This window comes from Gymnogyps californianus, chromosome 5 (assembly GCF_018139145.2).
Source record: "Gymnogyps californianus isolate 813 chromosome 5, ASM1813914v2, whole genome shotgun sequence".
Lineage (NCBI taxonomy): Eukaryota > Metazoa > Chordata > Aves > Accipitriformes > Cathartidae > Gymnogyps > Gymnogyps californianus.
This window is the reverse complement of record NC_059475.1, coordinates 17,286,626-17,312,133: the sequence shown is the minus strand read 5'-3', so window position 1 is coordinate 17,312,133 and position 25,508 is coordinate 17,286,626. Positions and strand designations below refer to the sequence as shown.

Below are 25,508 nucleotides of genomic sequence, written 5' to 3'. Positions count from 1 at the left end.
CTGTGCTGAAGCAGCCGGGCAGCATGCCCTGGTTTCAGGGTGCGGCCGGGCACCTTCACGGGCTGGCAGCGAGCCGGAGAGGTGGCAGCGGCGGTGGGGGCCGGGGGGTCCCTCCGGCAAAAAAAGGGGGTGAGCGGCGTGGTGGGAGCCCCCACCGCCCGTCTGATTTCCCAAAGCAGGCGGGGGGGGGGGGGGGGGGGGTGGAAGGAATAATAAAAAATTAAAAAAAAATTAAAAGCCCAGGCAGGAGCGCGTTAGGGGCCGTGGAGGGTCTCACCTGGGGCCGGGCCGGCCGGGGCGGGCGGCGGCGGCTCAGGGCGCCCGGGCCAGCCGCCGCTCCTGGGCGCCCGCCGCCTGCTCCATCTCCTGGCGGCTCTTGAAGTCCTGGATGGCCCGCTTGTTCTGGAAGTCGATGAGGGCCATGGTGATGGAGGCGTTCCAGCAGCTCTGGTCCGGGCACCGAAAGTCAATCTCCTTGCGGTCCTTGGTGACGATGGTGAAGTAGATGTACTTGCCCGTGCGCTCCACGCAGTCCACCTTGAGGATGGAGCCGAAGCCCAGCTCCTTGCCCTTGGCCCGCTTGTGCCCGTCGGGGAAGAGGCTGAGGCTGTCCTTGGTCAGCACCACCAGCTTCTTCTTCCACAGCTGGAAAAGGCTGTCGCTCCGCTTCTCCAGCTCGCCCTCGCGGATCACCTCGGCTTGCATCTTCATCCTCCCTCCCCGGCGGCTCCGCTGCGGCTCCGACTGCGGCCCCTGCTCCGGCTCGGGCGGCGATGACCGAGCCTCCCCGCGACGGCAACAATTTATTGCAATGAATCAGCGCCGGGCGCCTTCCGGTGCCTCCCCCGGGGAGCCCGGCCCGCCGCCCCCTCGCCGCCCCGCCTCCCGCCCGCCCCCCGGCCGCGCTCCCCGCCCGCCGCCGCCCGTCGGCGCTGGGCTGCGGGGAGAGGGGGGTCGGTGGGGGGGGTCCCCCGGGAGCGATGGGGAGGGAGGGTGCTGGATGCTGCCGCGCCTCGGTGGGCGGGCTGGGTGCGGGGACGTGGGTGCCTCCCCGAGGGCCCCCATCTCTGCTGCCGCCGTGGGCAAGGGGTCAGCACCCACCCCGTGAGGGGACCCCAGTTCTGCCCCCTCCCCCACCGTGTCTCCTCTGCCCAGCGGGGATATCCCCCCCGGGGAGGATGGGGCCACTGTGACCTGGTGCAACCCCATCTTTCCCCTCTGAGCACTCCCTGACACTTCTCAGGTCCACACTGGAGTACGTGATGCTCCCAGAACTGTGGTCCTGTGGTCCTGGGCCCAGGTGTCTCTGCCACGTTGGGTCTGCCCTGGCACCACATCCACCTGATGCAGAGGGGTCTGAGCCCTGCCTGTGGTGGACCACTGCCATCTCCCATGGGCATCTGGTTTGAGCCCCAGCCCCTGGTCACCCGAAGAGGCTCAGCCAGGGCGTGGCCAAGCCCACAAGCTTCATTTGAGGCCCTGCATGCAGCCGGCTCTGCACCATCAGCCCTTCCTGCGTCCTTTCCTCAGGGCACCCCACCTCTCCAGTTTTGCATTAACACTGCTCCCCCTTATCTTCTTTGTTGTCCCTTGCAATCACTGGATTTATCCCATTTTCTTCCTCCCAGCCCACTCCCTCCTCCCAGGGAAGGCACCGCAGTTCGTTATAGTCTGGCCAATGCTCAGCGCCACGGGGAAATTAGTAAAGGCTGTGGCAGTTGGAGGTGACATTTAAGAAGCACATGCAAGCCTGCAGTCCCTTCCTCTTGTACACCATTCTTTTTGTCACCCTTTTACAATAGCTGACACAAGGCTGATCCAGCTTCCTAGCCGTTGCCTCGATGCTGCAGCCGAGGGCAGGACTGCGCTTAACGAACTTATTCATGCTGTTTCTCAAGCAGTATTTGCTCAGTTACGTACTTTGTGCAGCATCACCCTTTGGACTTTGAGCCCTGTTCTCCTCCATCATTTTTCTTGAATGACTGACACCTCTATAGGTGTTTGCAAGCCAAACCCCAGAGGTGAGCTTACAAAGTGAGGCCTGGCCCCTTTGAAGAGTTTGGCGGCGTTCCCGGGCACTTCAGCAGGGTCAGAAGCCCATTCCCAGGAACAAATCAGAGCTACAGCCAAACCCATTTCCGCTGCAAATCATTCATCGGCTGGAGTATATGGCCGTGCCTTGATAATGCATGGCAGCATGCTCCTTTGTGGGGAGGGCCAGAGCAAAGGTGGGGTCTGTGCGATGCGCTCGGGTTTGATGAATGAGCCAGGAATGGTTTAGCTGAGCTTCTCAGGGTGGGATGGGATGAGGACTGCTCTGGGAAGACCACACTGGCCACTACTGCTCGTGGGGTTGGGGGGCGGCCACAGACCATGCATGTAGCTGTGTCCTGGCATGTGAAGATGTCATGGTTTAACCCCAGCCGGCAACTAAGCACCACGCAGCCGCTTGCTCTCTCCCCCCGCCCAGTGGGATGGGGGAGAGAATCAAAAAAAAGTAAAACTCGTGGGTTGAGATAAAGACAGTTTAATAGGACAGAAAGAAAGGAAAATAATGATAATAATAATAATAATAATAATACGACAATAATAATACTAAAAGAATTAGAATATACAAAACAAGTGATGCACAATGCAAATGCTCATCACTTGCCGACCGATGCCCAGTTAGTTCCCGAGCAGCGATCCGCCCCTCCCAACCAGCTCCCCCGCAGTTTATATACTGGGCATGATGTGATATGGCATGGAATATTCCTTTGGCCAGTTTGGGTCAGCTGTCCTGGCTGTGTCCCCTCCCAGCTTCTTGTGCCCCTCCAGCCTTCTTGCTGGCTGGGCATGAGAAGCTGAAAAATCCTTGACTTACTTAGGATAAACACTACTTAGCAACAACTAAAACCATCAGTGTGTTATCAACATTATTCTCATACTAAATGCAAAACATAACACTATACCAGCTACTAGGAAGAAAATTATCCCAGCCGAAACCAGGACAGAAGAACTGCAGGCTTTACCCTGAAAGCCAACACTATATCTCACTTTTTAGGGTGACAGTTTGTTTCAGTGAGGGGAACAACCCAGATGATTGACTGACAATTGGGCTGCATGTCTACATTTTCTGGACAAATGCTGGCCTACTCTGTAGAACAAGTTCCTGCCCAAAAGGCCCCATAAGAATAAGGGAGCTGGAGTCAGCCAGGAGCAAAACTGGATCTTAAGCAGAAATCATTATGATATTTTAAATTGGGCTCCAAAATACAACAGGGAACAGTCTTTGTGCACAGGAAATGGGACACCACTTCAAAAAGAGCAAAAAAACAAGGCAGCAAGTCAGGAGCATATAAGGAACATCTGGAGGAAGGCTCCCGGTGTGGAAAGGCTGCAGGACTTGGCATGTTTGTGCACACCTTGCTTCAAACGGTCCAGTAAAAAAAACCTGAATTTACTTTTAAATGAAACTCGCATCTGTGGACGCAGGGTTAGCAGCCCGCTTTGGTCTCTGTCCTTCCGCTTTTGCTTTCATCTGAGTGATTTTTCTTATGCATTTATCCATCATTTTGAAAAATTCAAAGCCTCCCCCAGCTGTCACCGCAGTCAGCTTGTCTTAGCACTGGCCAAATTAGAAAACTGCTAGAAAAATTAAAGTTTATTAGGAAAAAAACATGAAAAAATTGCTCACAGTGTAGAAAACGGTAGGTTCTTGTACAACTGGGACCCTAGTTTCCAATGTATGTCCATTTTAGGAAGGCTCCACTTTTTTACATAGCATGGGCTTGTTAAGTGGATAACCACATAAAAGGCAAGTCCAGTGCATTAAAATACCATAATTTTAGGTCTCTGGCGTTGTGACCATGCAAAAATTCTTTAAAAAGTAGGTTTTAAAGCCTATTTACCTTTATTGAGACAGAAAGCAAAGGTGACTCTAACTGAACCCAAAGTGGGCAGCAAAGTCAAATCATGGGCAATCTGCTACGGGAACACATCTTGGGGAAAAAATGGAGAGCTTCAAGGAGCTCAGAGCAATCTGACCTGGGAAACGTGGCAATTGCTTACAAGTAAGTAGCACATCCCTAATCCTAGTGCATGCCGTGATAGCTGGTCACTGCTGTTACAAGTATACAGCACTAACTTTGCTTGGAAAAAGAAAAAATATGTATATTGACTTATTTTTTTAAATAATAAGGGTTAATAACTTCGGTGAGGAGCTGACAGCAGAGTGCTAATTTCATCTCCAGTGTGCTTGGGGAGAAGGGTAAGAGATGCGATACAGCCCTGCACCATACCCTGGCACTGAAGCTTGGGACAAGCGTAGGACGAGTGTCACAGGGCGGTTTGAGTACGTGTAGGTAGTAGGTGGCTTTGATAATTAAGGGCCGTGACCCAGCTTTAGCTAATAGGAGCTCTGGGTGATTGCAGTTCAGGTGACTGCTGCTGTCTCTGTCCAAGCTGGGGCTGGTGGCTGGGAGAAACCTGTCACTGCCTTTGGTTCGGGTTTAGTTTGGTTTAGTTGTGTTACCAGCAAAAGCAAGAGAAGGGATTTTTTTCTTGCAACCCACCATGTCACCATGCCTGTGCCTTGGCAGTGCGTGAGCTCCCAAATACAACTACTGTGGCTGCCATTGAAAAAGGTTGTCAGGCACCAGCCCTTCATTACCCCTTGAATACAGGAAATCTGCAGGAATTTGAAAATTTAGAAATTTGTCTCTCTTCTTAGAAAGAGAGGGAAAATAATGCAGTGGGGAGTGTTAATCAAAGGGAGATGATGGGAAATGCACTGGCATTCGTTCACTGGAGCCTCATCCCACATGGCTGTCTCCCTCTTCCCACACTCACCAGGGATGGTAGTACCACCCTCCACTTCACCCCAAAGCAATTTCTATTCTAGTAAGGGCATTTTTAAAAGCCTGTGTGGCAATTTGGCATGAAAGTGTGGCTTCAGCCCTCTTCCAGGCGAAGGGAATAGCATTGGGTCGCTGTGGGGGGATGCTTGTACGTGCATGTGTGTGTGTGTTATGTATAGGGATTTTTTTATGGGTGTGGGATGGGGTGGCCACACTCAGCCTTGATGGATGGGCTGGCAGCGCCAGCTTTTCCAGGCTGGGTCGCTGGCTCTGCCACGGCACATGTCTCTTAAGCGAGCGCCTGCTCCAGAGAAGGGATTTGATCATCGTTTCAGAGTCTGAGGCATCATGTACCCTGCTGCTGGCAACATCAGGTTGCCTTAGCTACGTGAGTCATGGTAACACAGCATAGCAGCCACGCAGGCGCTGCCAGGAGGAGCCCACGGTCTGAGGTCAAGGCTGAGGATGGGTAGGGCTCACACCGAGGAAAAATGAAAAAAAATGGGGTTTTGGCAATTTACCTCCTCTGCAGCTCTCCCCATGCGCCCATCGGGGGGACCTGCTAGCTTTCCTGTGGGTTTTAGCGATACATTTAGCCTGCCGAGGTCTCCAGCTGGCCCCCACGTCGCATCTCCCTCCCAAGAGATGTGGGAGCTCACGCTGCAGCTATCAGCCATTGCAGGGTGCCAGCATTCCCGCTGCCATCATGTTTTTATTCCCATTGTCGCTCTGTAATTCCAGAGACGTGCATCTCCTCTCCGAAGAGTCTGTCCCTGGAGAAGGACCCCTCATTTCACTGGCATTACACGGGCATCTCAGCAGCAGAGGAAAGTGGTCATATAACTTCTTTTATTATAATGATTTAAACATGACATCTGTAGGGAAAAAAGCTGGTTTACAGGATTGACATTGTAATCCTGTCAGCTGAAGTCGATTAGTAACAGAGAAACATATGCTCTTGCATTGTAAATTGTTGCCCTCCAAGTTTATATTAGGGCATAGCTGTATCCACAGGCACGTATAGCTAGAGCTCAGTGTAATGACCACCAGGTCTCCCAGGAAACTTGCACTCAAAAAAACCCTAAATAGCCATAAGCAAAGGGTGTGGGTTGCTACTGCGGAAAGGTTATGAGGAGCAGGGTTTTTTCATGCTCTTCATGGGTTTTTTTCCATTTTTTCACATTTTCATTCTCCTTAAAATGTTGGTTTTTTTTTTTAATTAGACTATTCCAGAATATCTCTGGGAAGTTTTTAGTTATAGTTCCTTATTATTCTCCTCCTTCAGAAATGTCCTGGGACAAACTGGTGCCAATGGGTCCCCCTCAAACTCCACTAGTCAGGTGGTGGGTGCCGGTCCCTCTGCAGGCAGGACCTCCTGGAGGGACATGGGAGCCCATCAGTGGCAACTGCCCAAGATGGAGACACCCTGTGAGGGGGCTCAAGCTCACTTTGGGGGTGTTCAGGTCTTTCCATGAGCACAGAGGGAGCTCAGGTACTTCACTCCAAGATGGCCAAGTTCAGGTGAAGAAGCTCTTCTCTTAGGGGCAGTTCACTTAGAAAGGTCTCAGCCAGGGAGATGAAGGCCACCAAGGTTGTTTGTTTAATGATTACAGCAAATGAAACACAGCAAGGCTGGAGCTTTTGGGTTAATTTAAACAAGAGCAGCAGCGGAAGCATCTTTGCTCAATCTGTGAGAATTTTTTTCGTACCATACGCAAGCCATGCATTAATCAGCAATATCACGTAGCCCTGCTTGCTCAATTTACTAATATTTATCTGACTAAGACACTTTTTTCCTAAGCAGCTTAAAATGTCTCATCCTACTGACTCAGTGTGTTACCATTACATGTTGTAAACTGCTGCAGACAGTCCTAGAGCAGGCGTGAGGGGCTCGGGAAAAAAGATGTCATTTCCAGTAAGCTGGTCCTTAGTTGTGCTCTGAAGGAGATAGCCAAATAAGGGTAGGTACGTGCCAACTCAAACCTGCTTACGAGGACTTCAGACACTTAAGTTCAATACTGGGATTAAAATTTGGGGAGGGGTGCTGTTTTGCTCTGCCTCTCCCCAGCAGCCTGGGCATGACCGTGTGTGTAGTATGTTCCCCACTCTTGGATATTGTGTAGGTGTTTAGTTTGGTTACCAGAAAAAAAAAGGAAAAAAGAGGCTTGTGTTATCTGGTCTTTTGAGCTGTTGGTCATGCAGTTCTCTGCTCTGGTCTCCCACCTAATACACGTATCTTTGAGCCTCTTGGCCCAATTTCAAGCTCATATGGCAGAATTACAACAGGTGGAAAGTTGCTGTAAGGTCCGTGTGTAGCTGGGCATGGCTTGGCTCCCCGCTCAGAGGCACCCGGATGCATCCTCACGTCTCTGGGCAAGGAGGGTGTTGACCCAACAGGCTGGGTTTGGTCCAGGACTGCTGTCTAAACGCTGGCAGACCTGCATATAGCCTGTTCTCACGATCATCTTCACGAAGCGGCTTGCTGAGCATCTCAGGGGATCCACGAATACCTTGAGACTTACATCAGCGGGGAGGAGAGAGCCCCATCACATGGCTGCCGTGGGACCCATGGTAACTCAGTACTTCCCCTTCAATAAAGACTTTGGCCGAGAGCATGGGAAGACCAGCAGCTTGCCAAACACTGCCCTGAACTATGTGGTTATTTACTGACCCCTTTAAACGCCACCAACATTTTTTCATGTCTAATGAGCTCAGCAGATGGTTTAGGCTACAGCTCATGATTTTAAAATGACGGGACATTCCCCCTCCAAAGCATTCAATTTCCCAAACCAAGTCTGTTGGGATAAATATTTGGGATATCTTTATCTTGCAGCAGCAGTAATAAATGTCTGAGACCTCAGCCCTGACTGTCGCTGATGTCCTCTTTGCATATGAAGTCTCCGGTGATTACAGCTCATGCCTGCTACCAGCCAGCCTTTTATTACCCTGATGTGCTACAGCAATAACATTTACTGGAGATTATGAAGGGCCAGGCCTTGTAGTAACATGCTGACACCACACACCGAACTGAAGGTCACCGCTCGGGATAACCTGCCCTTTCAAAGTGTGCAGAGATCAGTAAAGTGGCTTTTAACTATCTTTTTCCCATTTTTATCTATGTGTGGAAACTCCAGCAGGTCCAGTGCTGACAAGCACATGAGCGGGATGTCCTGCGTCATGTCCAAGCACATCGCTGGGCTGCGGTGCCTGGCATCAGCATGGCACATGTCCCGGTGTCCCGTCCCAGCTGTCCCGCCGGCAGATGATGGAGGTCCCTTGGTGCATCCTCCTAACCCTGCTTTCTGCTTTTCACCTTTTTTTTTTTGAACTAACAGTGTGTAAACTTTAAGAGTAAACACTGAAAGGCATCACAGGACTGCCTAACCACAACATCAGCAAACTTGAGGGAGTTGGGGAGGAAGATGAGGTCATGGTACTGTCCAGATTTGGGATGTTTCCTGTCTCCAGGCAGACTGGAGAGCCATCACAAACAAAACCCTCTAGTGCATCATTCCCAGCAGTGGCCAGGGCCGGGCTGTGGGGAGGAGCTGGAGGGGGAAGAGCATCCTGGGCAGCCGGCGCGCGCAGCAGGACAGGTGGTCGTGCTGATGTCGTGTTTCACATCGTCCTTTGGCTGCCAAACTTTCTTTCTGAAGCCAGGACACTGCATTGTGACAGGTGTGAAGGGAAGTGGTTTTTGGCACTGGCTGTCCTCTCCCAAGGCTTCCTGCCTCCTTGCCAATGTTCCTGCTGCCATGACCTTTACCTGCTACCATTATCCTGCTGCTCCCCCCTAAAACCTCCACCCGCAGCCAGCTCTCCGCTGGTGCAGCCAGCAGGAGCTGAGGATGCCACGTTGCCTTGCTGGCAGTGCATGGGAAGGCTGTGTCTGATACGGTGGATTAAAAAAACAAAAATACTCTCCATGCATCAGCTTCAAGTGCTTCAATGAAATCCAAAAACCATGAGAGAGAAAAAAAAATCCTAAAACTATGGGATAAAAAGGAGAAGGGGAATCAGCAATGCGTATTTTTCCAGTTTTGATTGACTTTCCCAAATCTAACCTGTCGCTGGTTTATTTCCCCACTCCAATCACCAAATAAAAGGGTATGGGGTGAGTTAAACAGCCCTGAGCCATAGAATTTGGTGTGTATAAACTCCAGGTGCCACCCAATTTGTACCTGTCCTTTGCCTTTTGGGTCGTATGGCAGGGAACAGCAGCAGCCCGCTTGCTCTGCAGTGCCCAAGTTAATATTTGCTGATGGGGCTAACATGTAAAAGCCAAACTTTCTTTTTTCCTACCGGTTACTCAGCCTGTCTCATGTTTCAACACCCAGCCCCACCTCAGCAAATATTTGCAATAAGTAGCTCGGGGCATGTCCCAGCCTTGTGTCCTGGGGCCAAGTCCAGCTGTCCCACTGTAACTCGGGCTGGGCTGAGGGCTGGGGCTGGGGAAAGCAGCGAGCATCAATGATGCCGTTATTCTCCTCCTGACAGTCCCCATGCTGCTTGGCTGAACCAGAAGGTGGGAAAGGGAAATCCTAAGTCATAAAAAGCTGAGGATTTGATTGTTTTCCACTCTGTTTAAGAAACCATGGTTCAGTGGCAGGGAGAAATGGGTTTGCAGAAACCTCTGTGTGTTTTATGCAGAGAGCAAAAGCTGGCTCTTTTAGAGATGGGCACGAGTGTGGTGGCCCGGTGGCCCCGTGGTCCAGTGGCCCAGTGGCCTGGTGGCCCAAGGGCAGCCTATGCCAGTGCTGCTGGAGGCACCGGTGACTGCAGCCTTTACGAGTGGAAAAAAAGATGAAGCGAGAAAGTTTGTGATAAAGCAGGGAGGCAGTTAAGGGGAGGAAATGAGAGTGCTTGGCACGTAACCTTGGCCAGGCTCTGCTCTCCAGGGACAAGCCAAAAATAAATTTCCCTGGAGTGAGGGCAGCCAGCACCCAGGTTAAAGTCCCTGTGCGGTGAGCAGGGGGGAAGCAGCCACAGCATGCACGGGGGATCGGAGGAGGCAGAGATGTATCACCTGGCTGAGGGCATCCTGCTGCTTTAGCGGGGGCGGCTTTGTCCTCCCTTCCTGGGGGCTTCCTTGGCAGCCTGGCGCCCACACTTTCCCCTTCGCCTGCCCTCCGTCAGCTCAGTGGGGCTCAGCCCGGTGCCTAGTACAGCCATGGGGGGAAAAGTTATTTTCATTGAGCTGAAAACACAGGAACCCTCCTAATGCTGTGTAATAGCTTAAAACACCCAGACCCGCTTACTGTGGTGTAATCACTGAGTGCTTGCTGGGCCAAATGTCGTAAAAGCTTAGCTATTAACCCCAAATTACTGGTGTCCTTTAGAAGAGAGGTCCCTTCTGCAGGCAAAGATAGGTGGCACTGACTGGCATTTACCACCCCAGGATGGGTTTATCCAAGCTTTTCTGGAGGTGGTGTAACCAGAGAGGTTGCTACAGCAGGGATAAAATGCTTTAAATTCCTTGTTTCCTCAATCTATTTATTGACTATTGGATATTTAAAGTATTGAGTCCTGCTGGCCAGCCAGCCTTCAGAGTCAAGAAATAAACTCCAAACAGAGCAAAACGAGTTAAATACCTTGGCAGGCTGCCGAGATGACTAAGTCATTCTTCCAGCATTACTGGAGCAGGAGTTAAAGTCACGGAGCCGGACACATTTCCCATAATTGGAAACACTTGGCCAGAACTGCGGGGTCTGGGGCTGCATCAAAAGCTGTGGTGGGCTGCGAGAGGCCGGTGGGGCCACAGGCAGGGCAGCTCCAGAAGGGAGATGCACATCCATGAGTGTGCATGCTTTGCAAAAAAGAAATCAATGAACAGAAATAGTAAATCATGCATTTGGCCAAAATAGTGGCAAACAAGGCTGGAGTTTCCGACATGGACACTGCCTGCCTGGTTTCATTGTCAAGGTCTTTCTAAAAGCTTCTTTGGGCTTGCATAGGCACCTCTCTATCCTTAGCTTTTCTTATGAGACCCTGAAGTGCGAAGCTATGTGAGAATAGGAGGAGAAATGTTTGATTTCAGTGAGTCCATCTCCTTTCTTCCTTCTCCTCCTCTGGCCGTGGAGGAAGGATGCGGCAGCGCCCGTTGTTTGCCTGGCAATTGCCAGGATCACTCATTCCCTTCCCTTCCAGACGGGACTTATCTGCGTCCACTCCAGCAATGCGTGACAACAGCCAAGCACCCTGTAGGGAGCCATGCAGGTGCTTCACCACCCACGGCTTATTTAACCGCCCTATCGGCGCTGCTCAGCTCACAGCACCACCAAAAACCATCATCATCATCGGACGCTGCTGGGAAAATGGGCAATGGAAGAAGAAAACTGGGCGGTTGCCCCCGGCATCCCCTGGGCTGGTCCCCTGGGCAGAGGTCTCCCCAACGCTGGGATTTTTGGCTCTGGCTGCCCTCTGAGCACATTTTTGCAGCACGCCCAGCCCACAGCCCGGCCTCTCCCATGGCTGATGATAAGAGAAGGAGCTTGACCTTTATCTTTGGTGACTCACGGCTGCTCCTGCTTCAGTTGCACAGCAAGGGCCGGTTGCCTCCTCCATGGGAAAGCTCCTAAGTGTTGACCAGGGGCAGGAGGAGCACAACCACACCTGCACCCAGAAATCCCCTTTAGCCACAGTCATTCAATCGCTTATCACCCTGCGGTGCCTTGCTCACTGCTTCTGCTGCTCCTCTCACGGTGTAAAGCAAGGCTACAACGGCATTGCTGTGGGACAGTTTGCTTTACCCCTGCTCAGAACTGAATGGTGATTGCATTGGCACAATTATTAATTAAACATAAAAATCTTCTCATTTATGCCACAGGCCATCACCAGGAGACCAAGGTCGTGCATGGCTGAAGTCATCACATCTTTCCCGACCCCTGAAAGGCATCTCTGGCTGTCCCAGTGCCGTGGGGCAGCTCGTCCCCACGCTGCCCCCAGTTTGGGAATGGGGACACCCAGACACACCATCCAGCTGTGTGGCGCTATGGACTTTGGAGTTTTCCAGCAAAAGGAAGGGAGGTCCCCAGGTCGAGGTGGGATGCTCGGGAGGTGTGGGGGTGTTGTGTTGCCCAGAGGGAGGTGTGGGGTGTTGTGTTGCCACGGAGGAGAAACACCCTCCCAGGCGTGGCGTGTGCCTGATGAGTCACTGCCCTGTGCTGCCACCACGATGGGCAGCGTGGGGAGATTTTATATTTCGTCCCAGGTTTCTCGCAGCCATGTCTTCTCCCGAAGGCTATTTATTTCTGTGCATGTGCACCTTGCATATGTGCAGAGACCAGCACTGTGCACATGGGGTACCAAGGCAGGAGCCCCGGACCCCCTTGACTACCCTTGGCTACACCAGCATGCCAGCCACAGGTGATGGCCGTGCATGGATATGGATGAGGATGAGGATGAGGACAAGGATGAGGATGAGGAAGGGGCTGCCCCGAGGGAAGGGCGGCTGCTTCAGCGCCGCTGACACACAGCACCCTGATCCCCAGCCTGAAATGCAGGAGGGTGATTTTATTTTCATTCCCCACAAGCAGTTGTTGCAAGTCATCTTGAATCATAAATGATTTCTCATCCAACAGCAATGAGGGGAGAAGAGGGAAAAAGGCCTTAACCTCATGAGAAAGCTGGGAACTGGGATGGGGACGTAGCCATCCCCGCAGGAGCGGGACTGCATTTCTCTGGGAGATCAACAGGTTGTGGTCACTGCAAAAAAGTCCCCTCCACAAAGCCAGGCTGTGATTGATGATTGCTGTGGGCATCAAGGCCGATGAGCTTTTGTCAAGCATCTGGGACCCCAGGGCAAAAAGAGCGGGAAGGCAGGGAAGAGGTTTGTGTTCGTGGGGGGCTGGCGCAGAGCCTGGAGTGGGATCTCAGCCCTGACCTTCAAAGGGAGGAAGCTGCTGGCTCGGCACTGACTGATGGACCTGTCCCAGCTCTTGCATGTTGCTCCCATCTGGGTGTTTAAAAAAGCAGGTTTCACTTCTCTTTGGTTAAAGGCAACCTTGTTCTTCCATCTGGCACAGGGCTGGGGCGGCTGGTCGGCAGCACTGGGGTGACTCAGCCCGCCCACGCAGCAGCCTGCCATCCAGCCCCAGCTATATTTGCCGAGCAGGTGAATCAATCATTGTGCAGAGAGACCTTGGACCTTGCCTTCTTTCCCTTCTTTTTTTCTTTTTTTTTCCCCTTCCCCTCCCTGGAGCCGCACTCCCTTGAGCGGCACCAGCCAAGCGGCAGCCCTGGCTCCCTGCCTGCCCGAGGCCGGTGCTCTGCGGGGCAGCGATGCATTGGCCATCCAGCCGGGCCATGGGCAGCCCAGCCGGCAGCTCGGTGGTCCTGGAGCTGTCTGCCCCTGCAAGCCGAGGGCAAGCCCAGCAACGCCGGCCAGGGGTGGAGGAAACGCTGAGGGCACAGAGTAGCCACAAAGCCGACAGGTTTTTTCTTAATCATTTTTTTATCTCTGGCAGGAGGAAGTCGTAAAGCGATTACGTTTCATTGAAATACGAGGAGGAAGGACACCTCAGTGCATGGGACCAAGTCAAGGCCAAAGCTCTGGCCTCCTGGCTGCCAGAGAGAGCAATAAACCATGGAGGCATCGTGGGACTAAGCCGGCAGTTTGGCCCCCGCAATTATCACTGTTTCCCAAGGGAGATTTCTACCACGTGCCTCTGTTTTTCCCTCCCTGGTCATGCATTAGGACAGACGGACAAGGTGGTGCTTACAGGAAAAGTGCACAGATGGGCTGGGTGGGTTAGTCCCACCTTGGTGCTCGCTGTGCAGGGTCACGGGGAGGGTGTTTCTATTACAGGACAGCTGCCTACTGCTTGGCATTAATTAAAATAGAATAGAATAGAATAGAACATAATAAAATAAAATAAATAATTATTTTTGAGCTCCTAATTGTGGCTCTGCTTTAGCTTTCAGACACCCATCCTGCTCCAGCAGCTCCTCCTCCTGCCAACAACCAACCAGTACTTTATCCAGGAGGCGTTTCTGGCTGGTGCTGTGTGTGGGGAGGGCTTGGTTTGGCTTCAGAGGGCTTTTTGGGTTTGGGGTTTTTTTAAGCTGTTCACTGCCCCTTTGATGTGCTGGCTCCGACACCAAAAAAGCCGATTGCAGCTTGCCTAGGGGCGCCGGGGCAGGATCCGAAAGTGCCGGCAGCGTGGCTGGGAGGCAGCCGGCTTCAATCTGCTCCTGCCAGTCACCCTAGAGCCCCCACGAAGCCCTGCCAGCCCAGGGGGATGACGGGGGAGCCCGCCCAAGCCCTACTGCACACCATGCCCAGAGATCTCCTGTGGTGCCGCCGACACGCTCGAAGGGGGCCGGTCCCCCCCTCCCCTCCACCACCCCCCCCTTTAATTAAAAATTGAAATCATATAATTGCCTCTTCATTAAAGCCAATTAAAGCCCAGCTGACAAGGGAGGAGGCGGCACATTTTGCAACTTGCCGTGGAGATGAGAAAGCGCACACCACAATTACGGTGTCTGTTTGCTTTGCCTTCACCCAACATCTTCATCAGGGCTGGCTTTGAAATCGGACCCTGGGTGAAACGGCACTGGCGGGTTCCTCACACCCAGTAAACCCCGCGTACTGGTCGGGCCGGGTGCTGGGAGAGGCCGCTGCACACCGTGGTGGGAAAGGGAGGCCAGGCTGCCTCCTCTTCCTCCTCCTCTTCCTTCTCCTGCCCTGTGCCCACAGATGGGGCCAAGTGTGGAGGAGGGATGCTCAGGGGGATGAGGGATGGAGAACAAGACTGGGGGCAGCGCTCCCCATGCCCGGCCAAGGACCACCCCACCCCCCACCCCCCCCCCCCCCCCGGGGGGCTCGCTGGCCTGGAGCTGGGATGGCTACTGCAGCTCTGCCTTTTGGTCTCCATCTCTCAGGGATGCTTCAAAGCCGGCGGCAGCTCTTCACTGGGGCCCGGAGCACCCAAACGGGCAGTCCCCACAGCTGCTTGGTTTTGGGAACCGCGCCGACCTCACCCTGCGAGGTGGGGGTGCACGTTCAGAGTGTTCCTCGTTTGCTGTCCCTAACCACAACAGTAATGAGTTCACAGGCGGTTCAGTCTCAAATGAAACAGGGTGTTTGCAGCCTCTTCGGCCTCACTGGGGGAAAGAGACTGAAACCCCTGGTCCCCAGAAGGCACAAGATGAAACTGGGGGTGGCAGGAGGGAGGGCTCCATGCCCTCCTCTCCTTGGCCAGGAGATCCCGACACAAGCCAAGCCATCTCCGTGACCACAGGAGTTTCCAGCCAAAGAAGCTCTACCAAGTCTACAAGCACAGAGCCGAATACATGTGAAATGCTGCAGTGTTGCTGCTCGAGATGCCGGCTCAGTGATTTACCCTCTTGCTGCCCAGCTTTGAAACACCTGAGCAAGCAGCCCTTGTGAATGCTTTGTTGCGCACACCGCACTTGCCTACGTTTTGACCTGAACCGTGCTTATTAACCTCTTTTTTTTTTTTTTTGGTATAATAACAGTCCAGCATTCTTTGTAGGCGATCTGTCTTCAAAGATCTCCTTTTTGATCTTTTCATAGGCTAAGCAACAATTCATCCTATATAAATCTCAGACTGAAAGTACATAATTTGTTTTTCCCTGCTTTTTTGAAGCGGTAAGAGATGAAACGGCTTAGGGGAATGTCAGCAGCAGTTATATCTTAATTGGTTTTTCTCTGCATCAAAACGCCTTGAACTATTCACTCGCGTGCAGGAGCTCTACGTGACCTTTATGGCAAGTGATTTAACTCCCCTAACAAGTTATATCCCATCGCCGACTTCAGGAGTTTGCTTTGGTAGTGGCTCCAATACTAATTTTGTACCCAACCTCCTCGTGCTGTTTCTGTCCAGGCAAATCAAAGAGTTTTAAATGTGTTTTAAGTCAGCAGCGTAAAAAGGAAGAAGGAAGACTAGATAATTGGGTGAAATAAAAAATAATATAAAAAAAGGAAAAAAAAAACCCCAAACCTCCTAAGTGTGACCTTAGTATTGTTGGTCAAGTAGGTGTTAATGCTAAAACACCGAGGCAAGTTCCTCCTTTACCCCTAAAAGGTGGATGAATGCGGACTCAACAACTGCCAGAGTGAATTTGCTTTGCAAAAAGATCAGTTTAACACCTCACAAGGAATATTTGCACTGTGCAAAGATTTGCATCCATGATAGACCAATGGTCCTTCTTTTCCAGCATCATACTATGCTGTTTGGTTTCTGCCCCAAGCAGGGGCTAATCCCCCCCCCCTCCCCTTTGGGTCATGTTGCATAATGAGTAAATTCCTTTCCCTACCATTTCCCTTCTCTTCAGCCCTTTTCTTAAGCTGGGATGGGTCTGGTATGGGTTATGTTTAACTTGCATATGGTGGGGGCAAGCAGCGAGGCAGGGGCGAGTCAGTGAGAGGCCACTGCATCACTGATGACGGCTCCATTGGGAAAGGAACATTTGCTAGGAGGGGTTTTTTTTTGCAGCGCAGGACTGTTACCAGGAAGGCTTGTACAAGCCAGGAGGCTGCACGGAGCTGCGCTGGCAATTGGAGTACACACTCGCTGGGTTGTATTAACCTGGTTTGGCATCTCCACAAGGTGTCCGGATTCCCACGGTAAAAACCAGAGGGTAAGGCGGCTTGTGCAAGAGGTGAGCACGCTGCTGGGTGGAGCGTGCGTTTTTGCTTGTGTAATGGCCAGGTGAATGAGCAGAGAGGAAAGCCGGTCTGGAAACAAAAGCTGGCACTTAGTGAATAGCTCAGCGTTCATTCACATGATGCTTCATTAACAGCGCACAGGCTTGGATTTTTATTTTTTTAAATTTTTTCTTTTGGTTTTTTTGGATGCTTGTCAAACCAGAGTGACTTATGGCGTTCATTGTTTGGGCTTCCTGGCCCTGGCCCGCGAGAGGCTGGAGGTATTTAGGACAGCAATATGAGCATACGGAAAAAAATAGCTCTGCCTGCTATTAGTGTGATGACTAAAAACAGTTTGGGAAAGGGAGGATGAAGGTTCTTCCATGCACAGGTCACAGCTACAGTGACAGAGCTGTTTGCACACTGATTACAGTGAAAAACATAAGCAATAAAGGTAAAAAATGTGAGGACTTCAGCTTCAGGGGAGGAGTCCTGAACGAATACTATATTGACACAAAATCAATGCCTCCCAGACTTTATTTGGGAAATAATACAGATATTTATCCATGGGAAGAGACAGAGGATAAAGAAGCACGTATACAGCACCTTATTTTTTTTTGATACATTGCCATTTACAACAGGCTATGAAGAGGTGATTTGCAGGAGCCCAAAGTAAACTTCATGTTTTTCCAAAAGCCACGTGTTGGTGGACATAAAAAGCCACGGGACGAGGTGAAGTTTAGCAATGGCAAGGCTTGGGGGCACATAACACATGCTCCAGCAGCAGGAGAAGCAAGTCTCCCACCTAGCTGCATAATCCACTACTTGCTCTGATAGGCTCAACTAGAAAGGATGTTTCTTCCATTTTCTGGCTGAGCTATAATTTTTTCCAAAAGGGGTCAAGCTAAGATGCTTCAGAAGAAGGTGCAAATGTCAAGTGCAAGTTCATAAGGTTATGTGCTACCTCAGTGTAACGTCAGGCAGCCGGGGCATGTCTCATATCTTAAACTCACCTCCTGAATAGCCGAGCTCGCAAGGACCGAGCAATTTCCTTGTGCCTTAACTAGTCTGACCTCTTCTTACGCACTCCTCTCCAGCGTGGGCCTCCTCCGGACTGCACTGTGCTGAGCTGGCTTCCTCGGCGAGACCTCATTTGCTTGAGGAACTGCCGTCAAGGCAGCATTTAACTGAGGATGAATTTATTACAAGTCTCCTTTATTTCAAAACAGGAAAAGCCTGTTTAATAAGGAGAGTGGAAACACACAGACCATTTTAATTTTTCCAGCTACCACAAATCCTAACCAGAGAGCAAATCCCACATAACTGAACATACTGAAACTGGACCGAAAGCTCACAGTTATGCCAAATACCAAGCTCCCAAGAAGGTACCCTAACGCTGTGCAAAAGACTCCTGAGAAACCACAGCCCATCCCCGATTTTCAGCTGGAAGCAGAATATTTGCCGTTTGTTTCTGTATCAGATAGGGCAGCAGGGTGAAAACCTCCACGGCTTTCTTTCTAGACAACCGAGGTGCTGAGAAGCTATTAATCACGCTGCAGCCCGAGTAGGCGACACGCCAAATTAATCTCGCTTGGAGCGCTTCCAGCTGCTTCAACTTTCAGACCTAGAAATGGAGCTTTTTTTTTCCCCTCAAATGAGAAGCTACTGACATGAAGACTGCATCAGGAGAGTGTGTTCCCACAGACTAAACTTCACAGTTTCTTTTATCAGGTTGCTGTGATGGTAATCAGGCATGTATGCATGCAGACTTACTTTTTTGCTATCACCTCATCATCTTTAAAGCTTCCCACCTTAGTTTTGCATAGGGCCCCCAATTTATTCGTCTTAAGGCTCAGTCTTCAGAAAACACCGATATTAGTTTTTCATTTTCTTTTGAACAGTTAATCACTCTTACTTCCTTTTTGCACACCCACACTCCCTGTATTCACCATCCAGCCTGGATTTGTACGGCCATTACATTCTGACAACCAACCCATCAGTTCTTCATACTCTTTTCTGCTGAAGGAATGAGCTGAGCTGTTCAAGTACCTGTTACTTTTCCTGTAGACAAGTCTATAAATAACCATCTGAAAACAGAGAAGTCTATGAAATGCTCATCTTCACCATTATCAGCTAGATCTGTAATGGCAAGAGCACAGCTGGGTTTTGACAGGATCTGTTTTCTATTAGGTTGTGTCCACTGGCATTAACTCTGCTTTAACAAATCCCAGCTCAGCTTTCCCATCGCTATCCCGAGAATGAACATCTCCCTAGGCAGCTTCGCTACCCACCCATCTCATTTGCGCTCCCTGAATGCTGGCACATTTGCTCTACATGTTCTGGAATTTCCCGTTTTCTCAAAATTAAAGTTAGCCTTTCGGGATTCGTGCACATAAATTACTTTGGCGTGCTAATTTGCAGATGTTTATCTCCAGGTAGCAGCACTCCTGTTTAACCATGTAGTGGAAAGTACTTCATTAGGATGGGGCAACTATCATTCAATTTCTTTTGATACAAAAAGAAAAAAAGCTGGTCAAACATCTCTGATGTGCCTAGCATCACTAGCACCGTTATTAGCCAGTTTGCACATGTGCAAATGTCCATTCATTATTCCTCCCTTTATCAGACATGCCTTTACGCTGTTCTCTGTGCCTGCCATGGTACACTAGAATGACTGGTTACAAAAACTAATTTTTTTTTAATTTTCTTTTTTAAAATAGAAGTCCAGAACCTACCCCTGTTCCTGCCTTCTTCCCTCATTCCTGCCTTAACACTACCGTATGTCACCTGAGCATTAGTGCTGTGCATTTTCTGACAGCAAGGTGTTGATGTGGGGATATCTTAACATTTCATAAACCAGTTTACATCCCCCAGCACCTCATCTAGTCCATGACCAAATTGCATAGATCATGTGGAATCTATGCAATCTAATGACACTGCCTCCCAAAAAACCCAAATCCTACAAAACATTTCAGACTGTTTCCTTGCAAATTGAGCAAGTTTGTTCTGATTTACATCAGAGAACTCTGTAATGCAGTATTTACAAGGGCTCCTTTTCTTTGGCTTTTGACAACAAAGGAAACTAGCAGGATGTTCAGACAAGAGCTGTATGAGGCCAAACACCTGGCATGCCCCTTGTTAAACACTTCACCGTTCACTACTGAAAGTCAAAGGGATATTCATTTAACCTAGGAAGCATTATGGACCAGACAGGCACCAACAATCATGTTTCACAACTTTAATAGAATATTCTATCTATTCTGTACAAATTGAAAACACCGTATTAAGTTACAAATGTGTAAGGTAAGGCTGGAGCACTCTACATGCCTGGTCACAGTGTTGATACAGCTGCTATTCAACTGCTGCCAGAGGCTGGCAATGGATGCTGAAACTAGAAACGTGTACCTGAAGTGCCACACAACAACAAAAGGTAGTTTTGAAGACTGCAGAGCTTTAAATAAAACAAACTGTGGAATGGAATAATTTCAGTGTTGCAAGTAAGACACCAAAACTTCAGATTTATTGAACCGAATTTTGATAAGTTTCCGTGTTCATAGTGAAAGGTCCTTCCATGCTGGACACTAAGCAATACGACTACTGGAAATTTTCTGGTTCTTTGGCTGCAACCCACTTCCATCAACAGCAACAGTTTGGCCTTTGCATTTTGATCTTCATCCAGAAGAGCTGTCGTTTTGACGCAAGTTCATTTCTTCTGTCTAGACTACTACATTGAGACCAATTCAAATTATTTGTTTTACAAGTACCCATATTGTATGCAAAAGAGGAAGATTTTCAAGTATATTAAAAAACTATTAAAAAGCACTAATTCTGTCAAAGTACTTACATACATGAATAAATAAATAGTAAGATGAACAACTAAGTCTCAAATATGACACCCCCTTCAATGAAGTAAAATTACTTCAATTCAATTGGTTTTACTGAGATAATAAATATGACATTTAAAGCTGCTCAAGCACTAGTTCAATTTGTAGGTTGCAAGAAACATTAAAAAAGGGGGGAGGGAACTAGCAAAAAAGTCATATTGCTCTATCTGTTTCGGCTACCATACATGTAATCCATTTACTTTAGCTTCTCGGCACATTGCTATTCCACAATTTTCAATGTTTAACAAGATAATGGATAATCCTCACTTGGTAGTCTGGACTATTCCCCTATGCATAGGGCAAAAGGCTCTAAAGGCCTACTGACATACTTAACTACAGTGTACCAACGGCTGTAGAGTGTGCTTTATTTAAACCTCATATTTCCCAAATGCATTGAAGTTGCCACTGTACATGTTAAGCAATAAAGAAAAGTTAGTGAAAATCATGCATTTTAAAACAAATTAATTTTAAGCATTGTTAATAAGATTGTGCTGCAGCGATGGAATATCCTGAACTGCAGGCCAGGTATCCAAATATTTGTTACAAGTTGTTCAAATATCACTTCCAAGTGGTATTTCCTTATTACTGTTGTTTGCATTCAGCAGGTTGGCTGGAATCTCTCTGTATAAAGGGAAAAAGAAAAAAAAGTTAAAAATCAAAATGGCATACAAGAAAATACTTCAACAAATAAAAGAAATGGACTATGCAGTTTTGAATTAGCTCGAGATATCATTAGCACATACAAAAAAGCTACACGTAAACTCAAGCTAGATCATAAAGGTGTGAACAGCAGTCACCATATTTATTGGGTTTCCCCCTGCACTCAACTGCTTGGTACCCCATAATATTTTTAATCTACATTTGTGTCCTTTACACTCCATCCAGTAGAAAGCAAACCACCTTCTACTCCCCCCAACCAGAGCCTCAATTTGACTTTCAGTTCCTATTAAAGAGTTTAACAACAAACTGCCACTTCCTCACTAACTCTGAGGAGGGAGGAAGGCAGGGAAGGTAGGCTGCTTATTCTGCAGCACGTTCGAATTTTTCCTTAGAAGCCCTGCCCTTTCTGCTAAGGTGATAAAAATGTAATTAATGTGTTGATTTCTTCTAGGTTCTGCATCACCAGCAGGTAACTATTCAACAATTTAACACTGGGCAAGAAGTCCACATGTTAATCTGAATATGTAAAAGTAGAAACACCTTCATTAGGTAGTAAAACAACTTCCCCTTTGGCAAAAGGAAGTGTATTTGGGAAGGAGAACAAGTACTCAAACAGCTAAGAACTTCAGGTTTTACACTGCCCTTGCTTTTTTGTTGTAAAATAGGATTCTTAGAAAGCAGGAGAATTTATTCAGTGTATTTCCTGTTTGCTTCTCCCTTTACCATCCTTAATATAGTTTATTATGAACAAATAGCAGTCACAGAAACCTGCTGAATTCTAGTAAAGAAAAATACAGGTATAAAACATGACACCTTGAATGTCACTGACCACAAAATAAAATGTTTCTTAGTAACTATTCTAAAGAAAAGCTTTATGTGTTGTAGAAGAAGTAAACATGCAAGAGTTCATTGTACATCAAGTAACCAAGAGCTAAGACAACTTAAGCATTTTGCCTGTAGTGAGGAAGAACAGGTGCAACTAAGATTCCTTATCATAAGTTTTGCCCTTGATAACCTGCACTAAACCCAGACTATTTTTCTCTTCCTCACCTAAACTGCTTTAGGGTTATAACGGTCACTATCATTCCCACTGGAAGTCTGGATTAAAGCCAAATGCTGTCTCTTCTGCACAGATATGCCAAAGACTTTCAGACTTCTTCCTTGTGGTTTTCTTCCCCCAGCGCATCTGGCTAACTTCAACTTTGTACTCTCTCATCTGCCTGGGGTTCCAAAAAACACTGATGTGAATTCATTTTCACTGATCTGGGACTAAATGCAACATGAATTCCCTCTTGAAAAGAGGGCTATGTTTACACAAAGCACAAAATTAGCATTCTCTCTCAAAAAAAAGAAAATCTGACTGCCACTGGCAATACATTGCATACTACTCCTTTTCATTTAGAGGCAGGCAAAAAATGGCAACATTTTTATCAAAAAGCCCTCCAAAAGTATCTATTTTTCTTATAACTACTTTGTATTTGAACATGGCCACAGACTAGTGCACAGCATCACTTCCCCTCCCCCATGCATTCTGGATAAGAGCCATAATCAAGTAACAAACCTGTTATTTAGAAAGTACTCAAAAATCTTTCCATCTCCCTCCTTCCTTCCTATTCACCTGTTATATTTATATCAGACACACTTAGGTTGACCACTGCAACCACTTTAATGATCAACCAAAGACCTTGTTATATTTTCTAATAAACTTCATTATCTTTTCTTTATATTTGTCTTTATTTCTGTAAACATTTAAATCATATTATTCCATATAAATCTTTATCCTGTAAAAACCCAGTCACAGAGATTACAAAGTTCCTTCTTAAGGACCTTCCAGTGTTGATTATTGCTCTCAGACAAAAAAAAACAAAAAAAAAAACCACACACACAACAAAAAAACCCCAAACAAACCACAAAAACCCCACAGTTTAAGGGGTTCTGAGATATGAATCAATTGTTTGGAAAATTTTGAGAGAAATACTGCTAGTTTATGCTATTTTTAGCTTACAGTTGAGGGCATATCTATCTTGACCATATATATAAAATGTTTAAGCAGGCTGCAAGTAACAAGGCAGTATCTCAGATCCACATTCCAACATAATCAATTTTCTTCCACCATTTCAATAGCACAGCACTGCTCTGGCTGAGTAAGCCAGCAGGCGAGCTCCATGTTGCCTTCAGCTACCCGACAGCCTCATATAAGGCATCTCACAGTCTAATCCTGAGATGACAACAGCACAGATAGATGACTACAATTTTCTTCAAGTTACAGCTGCCCCACCAGGCACATGCATGTTGAAACTTATCTTTGGCCTCTAATGGCTCCTGTAAGATCAGGGACCAGACCCCAAGCCGCGAGTGTGATCAAGATACTACATTCATACTCCCTCAGGCAAGGCTGTTAAGCTTGAGCCTGTTCTTCCCCCAGTGCCCAGACTGTTGGCGACATCTGGTCAGCCAACCACTACCAATCCATCTACTGGCCTTAGACAGATCCTGCGCTATTTATCTCCTCACTCTAGCAAGATTTCCATTCATGCTGTATTTCCCTAAATTAACTTCCCAAGATATCTTAGAGAGGTGGTGAAGTGCATTGGCCAGGCAATAAAGACCAGAGAGACTTTAACTGGCAAAGATAAGAAGGAACTGCATCTTATTTTAAAATAAATTTAGCAGCAAACACATGTACTGAAGTTCACTACCAGTGCTAGAGACAAGTAAGAATTCTTGTTGTAAAGAGATTCTCTATAGTAGTCATGAGAAATGACTTAAGTTCATATGAAAAGTTGTAGGATTTTTAAATTTTTACATCTTTAAAGTATTTCATAATTTTACTTATTCTGTGCAAGGAGTTTAAACTACTCTGGGCCTTTGTTTCCAGTTTGAGACACTGTTCCAATGGAGATATACAAGCTAAATAAGCGAGGCCCCCACCTATTTTTTCCTCTTTTGCTAACAAGCATCAATATAAAGCTTTTTTGCCACTGCCTCTTATTTATTACATCACTTGCTCAGAATTAAAAAAAAATACTCTTGCTACAATGGACATGAACATTTTTCTTCTGGCATTTGATTACCCAGGAAAACAATAAAAGAAACTTGAGCTAATTAGCTCACGTACAGACCACTTGCTCAGACATCAGCAATTACATCAGCTAAACTGCATCAGCTGCTCATGGACATAGAGGACATGCATCAGATTTAAAGAGGGAATTTCACCTAAAATTTGCAGGATCATAGGGCTAAAACAAAGAAGAAAAGCAAGTCTGAAGTAATATTGCTTTCATGACTTTCACACACACAGCCCACTGCGTCTACCCACCCAATTAATCTGGTGTCCTAGAGGATGGGGACATAAGCCCAAAGTATCCATGCCATTTATCTTGGCAATTTAATCCTTTCAAACCAGATCTTTTTCAAATAAAGTTACTGCTGAAAGAGACACTGAATTTCTATTCATCTTCAGTGTTTAAACAGATTAGGCAGGATACATTCCTAGGTGATTCAAAGAGCAATCAAGCCTTTACCTCCTTACTTTTACAAATCACTTTTTGGGAAGCTTCCCATCCACTAAAGTAGCCGTGCAGGCACAGGCAGCCCATCAAGATCTCGTCTGACTCCCAAACAGACTTTGCTGCCAACAGTGGGATCAATGCAGGCAGCAGGCGCTAAAGCTGATGTCCTTTCCAGCAGAGAAGGAAGAAAGCCTTTCAATATTTCGAATGTCTTACCATGAAACAGTCCAGTTAGGGGTCCTAAAGCTAAACCTTATCTTTGTTCATTTTCTAATCTGTGTTATTGAATGAGAAAAAGCAAGGATATCAAATATATACACAGGAAGTAAACTCAGAGCTAACTGGAGCTAAGTAAGCAAGTGGTCTGAACTGCCTCCACAACTGGACAGAACGCTTCAAAGGTTCTGAAAACAAATTTGCAGCTAACAGGTCCTTCTGCCACTGTTACTTAAAAGATACACTAAGCACCCTGAAGCACGTGCAGTCTCTCCCTACAGCAGCTTTTTAGTTCATAATTCAAAACAGCATTCTATATTACCTTGTCAGCTACTTCTCAGTTCAAGCATAGCATCAGTAACGTGACATAAAGGCAGCTAAAGGAACAGGGCATGCAAGCACATAGAAAAATATACTAGACAAAACAAGCTACATTATCTGTTTTTGTAGCATCTTCTGAAGCTACTTCCAATCATCTGACTGCTCAGTCTTCCAAAGCCACTACTTACACACAGCATAAGTGCTCTGTGTGACAGATGATAATGATCTGGTTCTAACTGAACAACTCAAATGTACTTAAAAAACTGACAGGAGTGAGAGGAAGGAGGAAAAGTTAACAAAGCAGAAAGTGTTGACACTTTCTGTAGCAAATGTAGTATAACAATAAAGGAGGAGGTAACATGGAAATGACCGAAGAGGAGAAATCGGATTTGAAAGGAAAACAGACCAAAGAACAACTATTTTTTGTGTTCATGAAAAGGAACTAGATATAAGAAAAGCAGTGGGG

At 47.8% G+C, this 25,508-nt stretch overlaps 2 protein-coding genes across 3 annotated transcripts in view; both read right to left on the bottom strand.

The window, feature by feature from the left end:
• Window positions 1-310: 310 nt before the first annotated feature.
• PHLDA2 (pleckstrin homology like domain family A member 2) lies at window positions 311-739 on the bottom strand. Its single transcript, XM_050897406.1, has one exon. It carries the CDS (start codon window positions 709-711, stop codon window positions 313-315), a length of 399 nt encoding a protein of 132 aa, XP_050753363.1. The 5' UTR covers window positions 712-739; the 3' UTR covers window positions 311-312.
• An 18,933-nt stretch (window positions 740-19,672) lies between these two features.
• The window catches only part of NAP1L4 (nucleosome assembly protein 1 like 4), a 29,157-nt gene continuing 23,321 nt past the window's right edge, over window positions 19,673-25,508 (bottom strand). Inside the window, exon 16 of one of the 2 annotated variants that reach the window (XM_050897404.1) lies at window positions 19,673-20,954. In XM_050897404.1, the coding sequence (XP_050753361.1) occupies window positions 20,916-20,954 (39 nt within the window). In that variant the 3' untranslated portion in view covers window positions 19,673-20,915. The remainder of the gene's footprint in view (window positions 20,955-25,508) is intronic. The other variant, XM_050897401.1, reaches the window with a different exon arrangement.

Bases quoted from the DNA above. Each gene is read 5' to 3' on its own strand.
- PHLDA2 (XM_050897406.1), bottom strand. From the start codon at position 711: ATGAAGATGCAAGCCGAGGTGATCCGCGAGGGCGAGCTGGAGAAGCGG.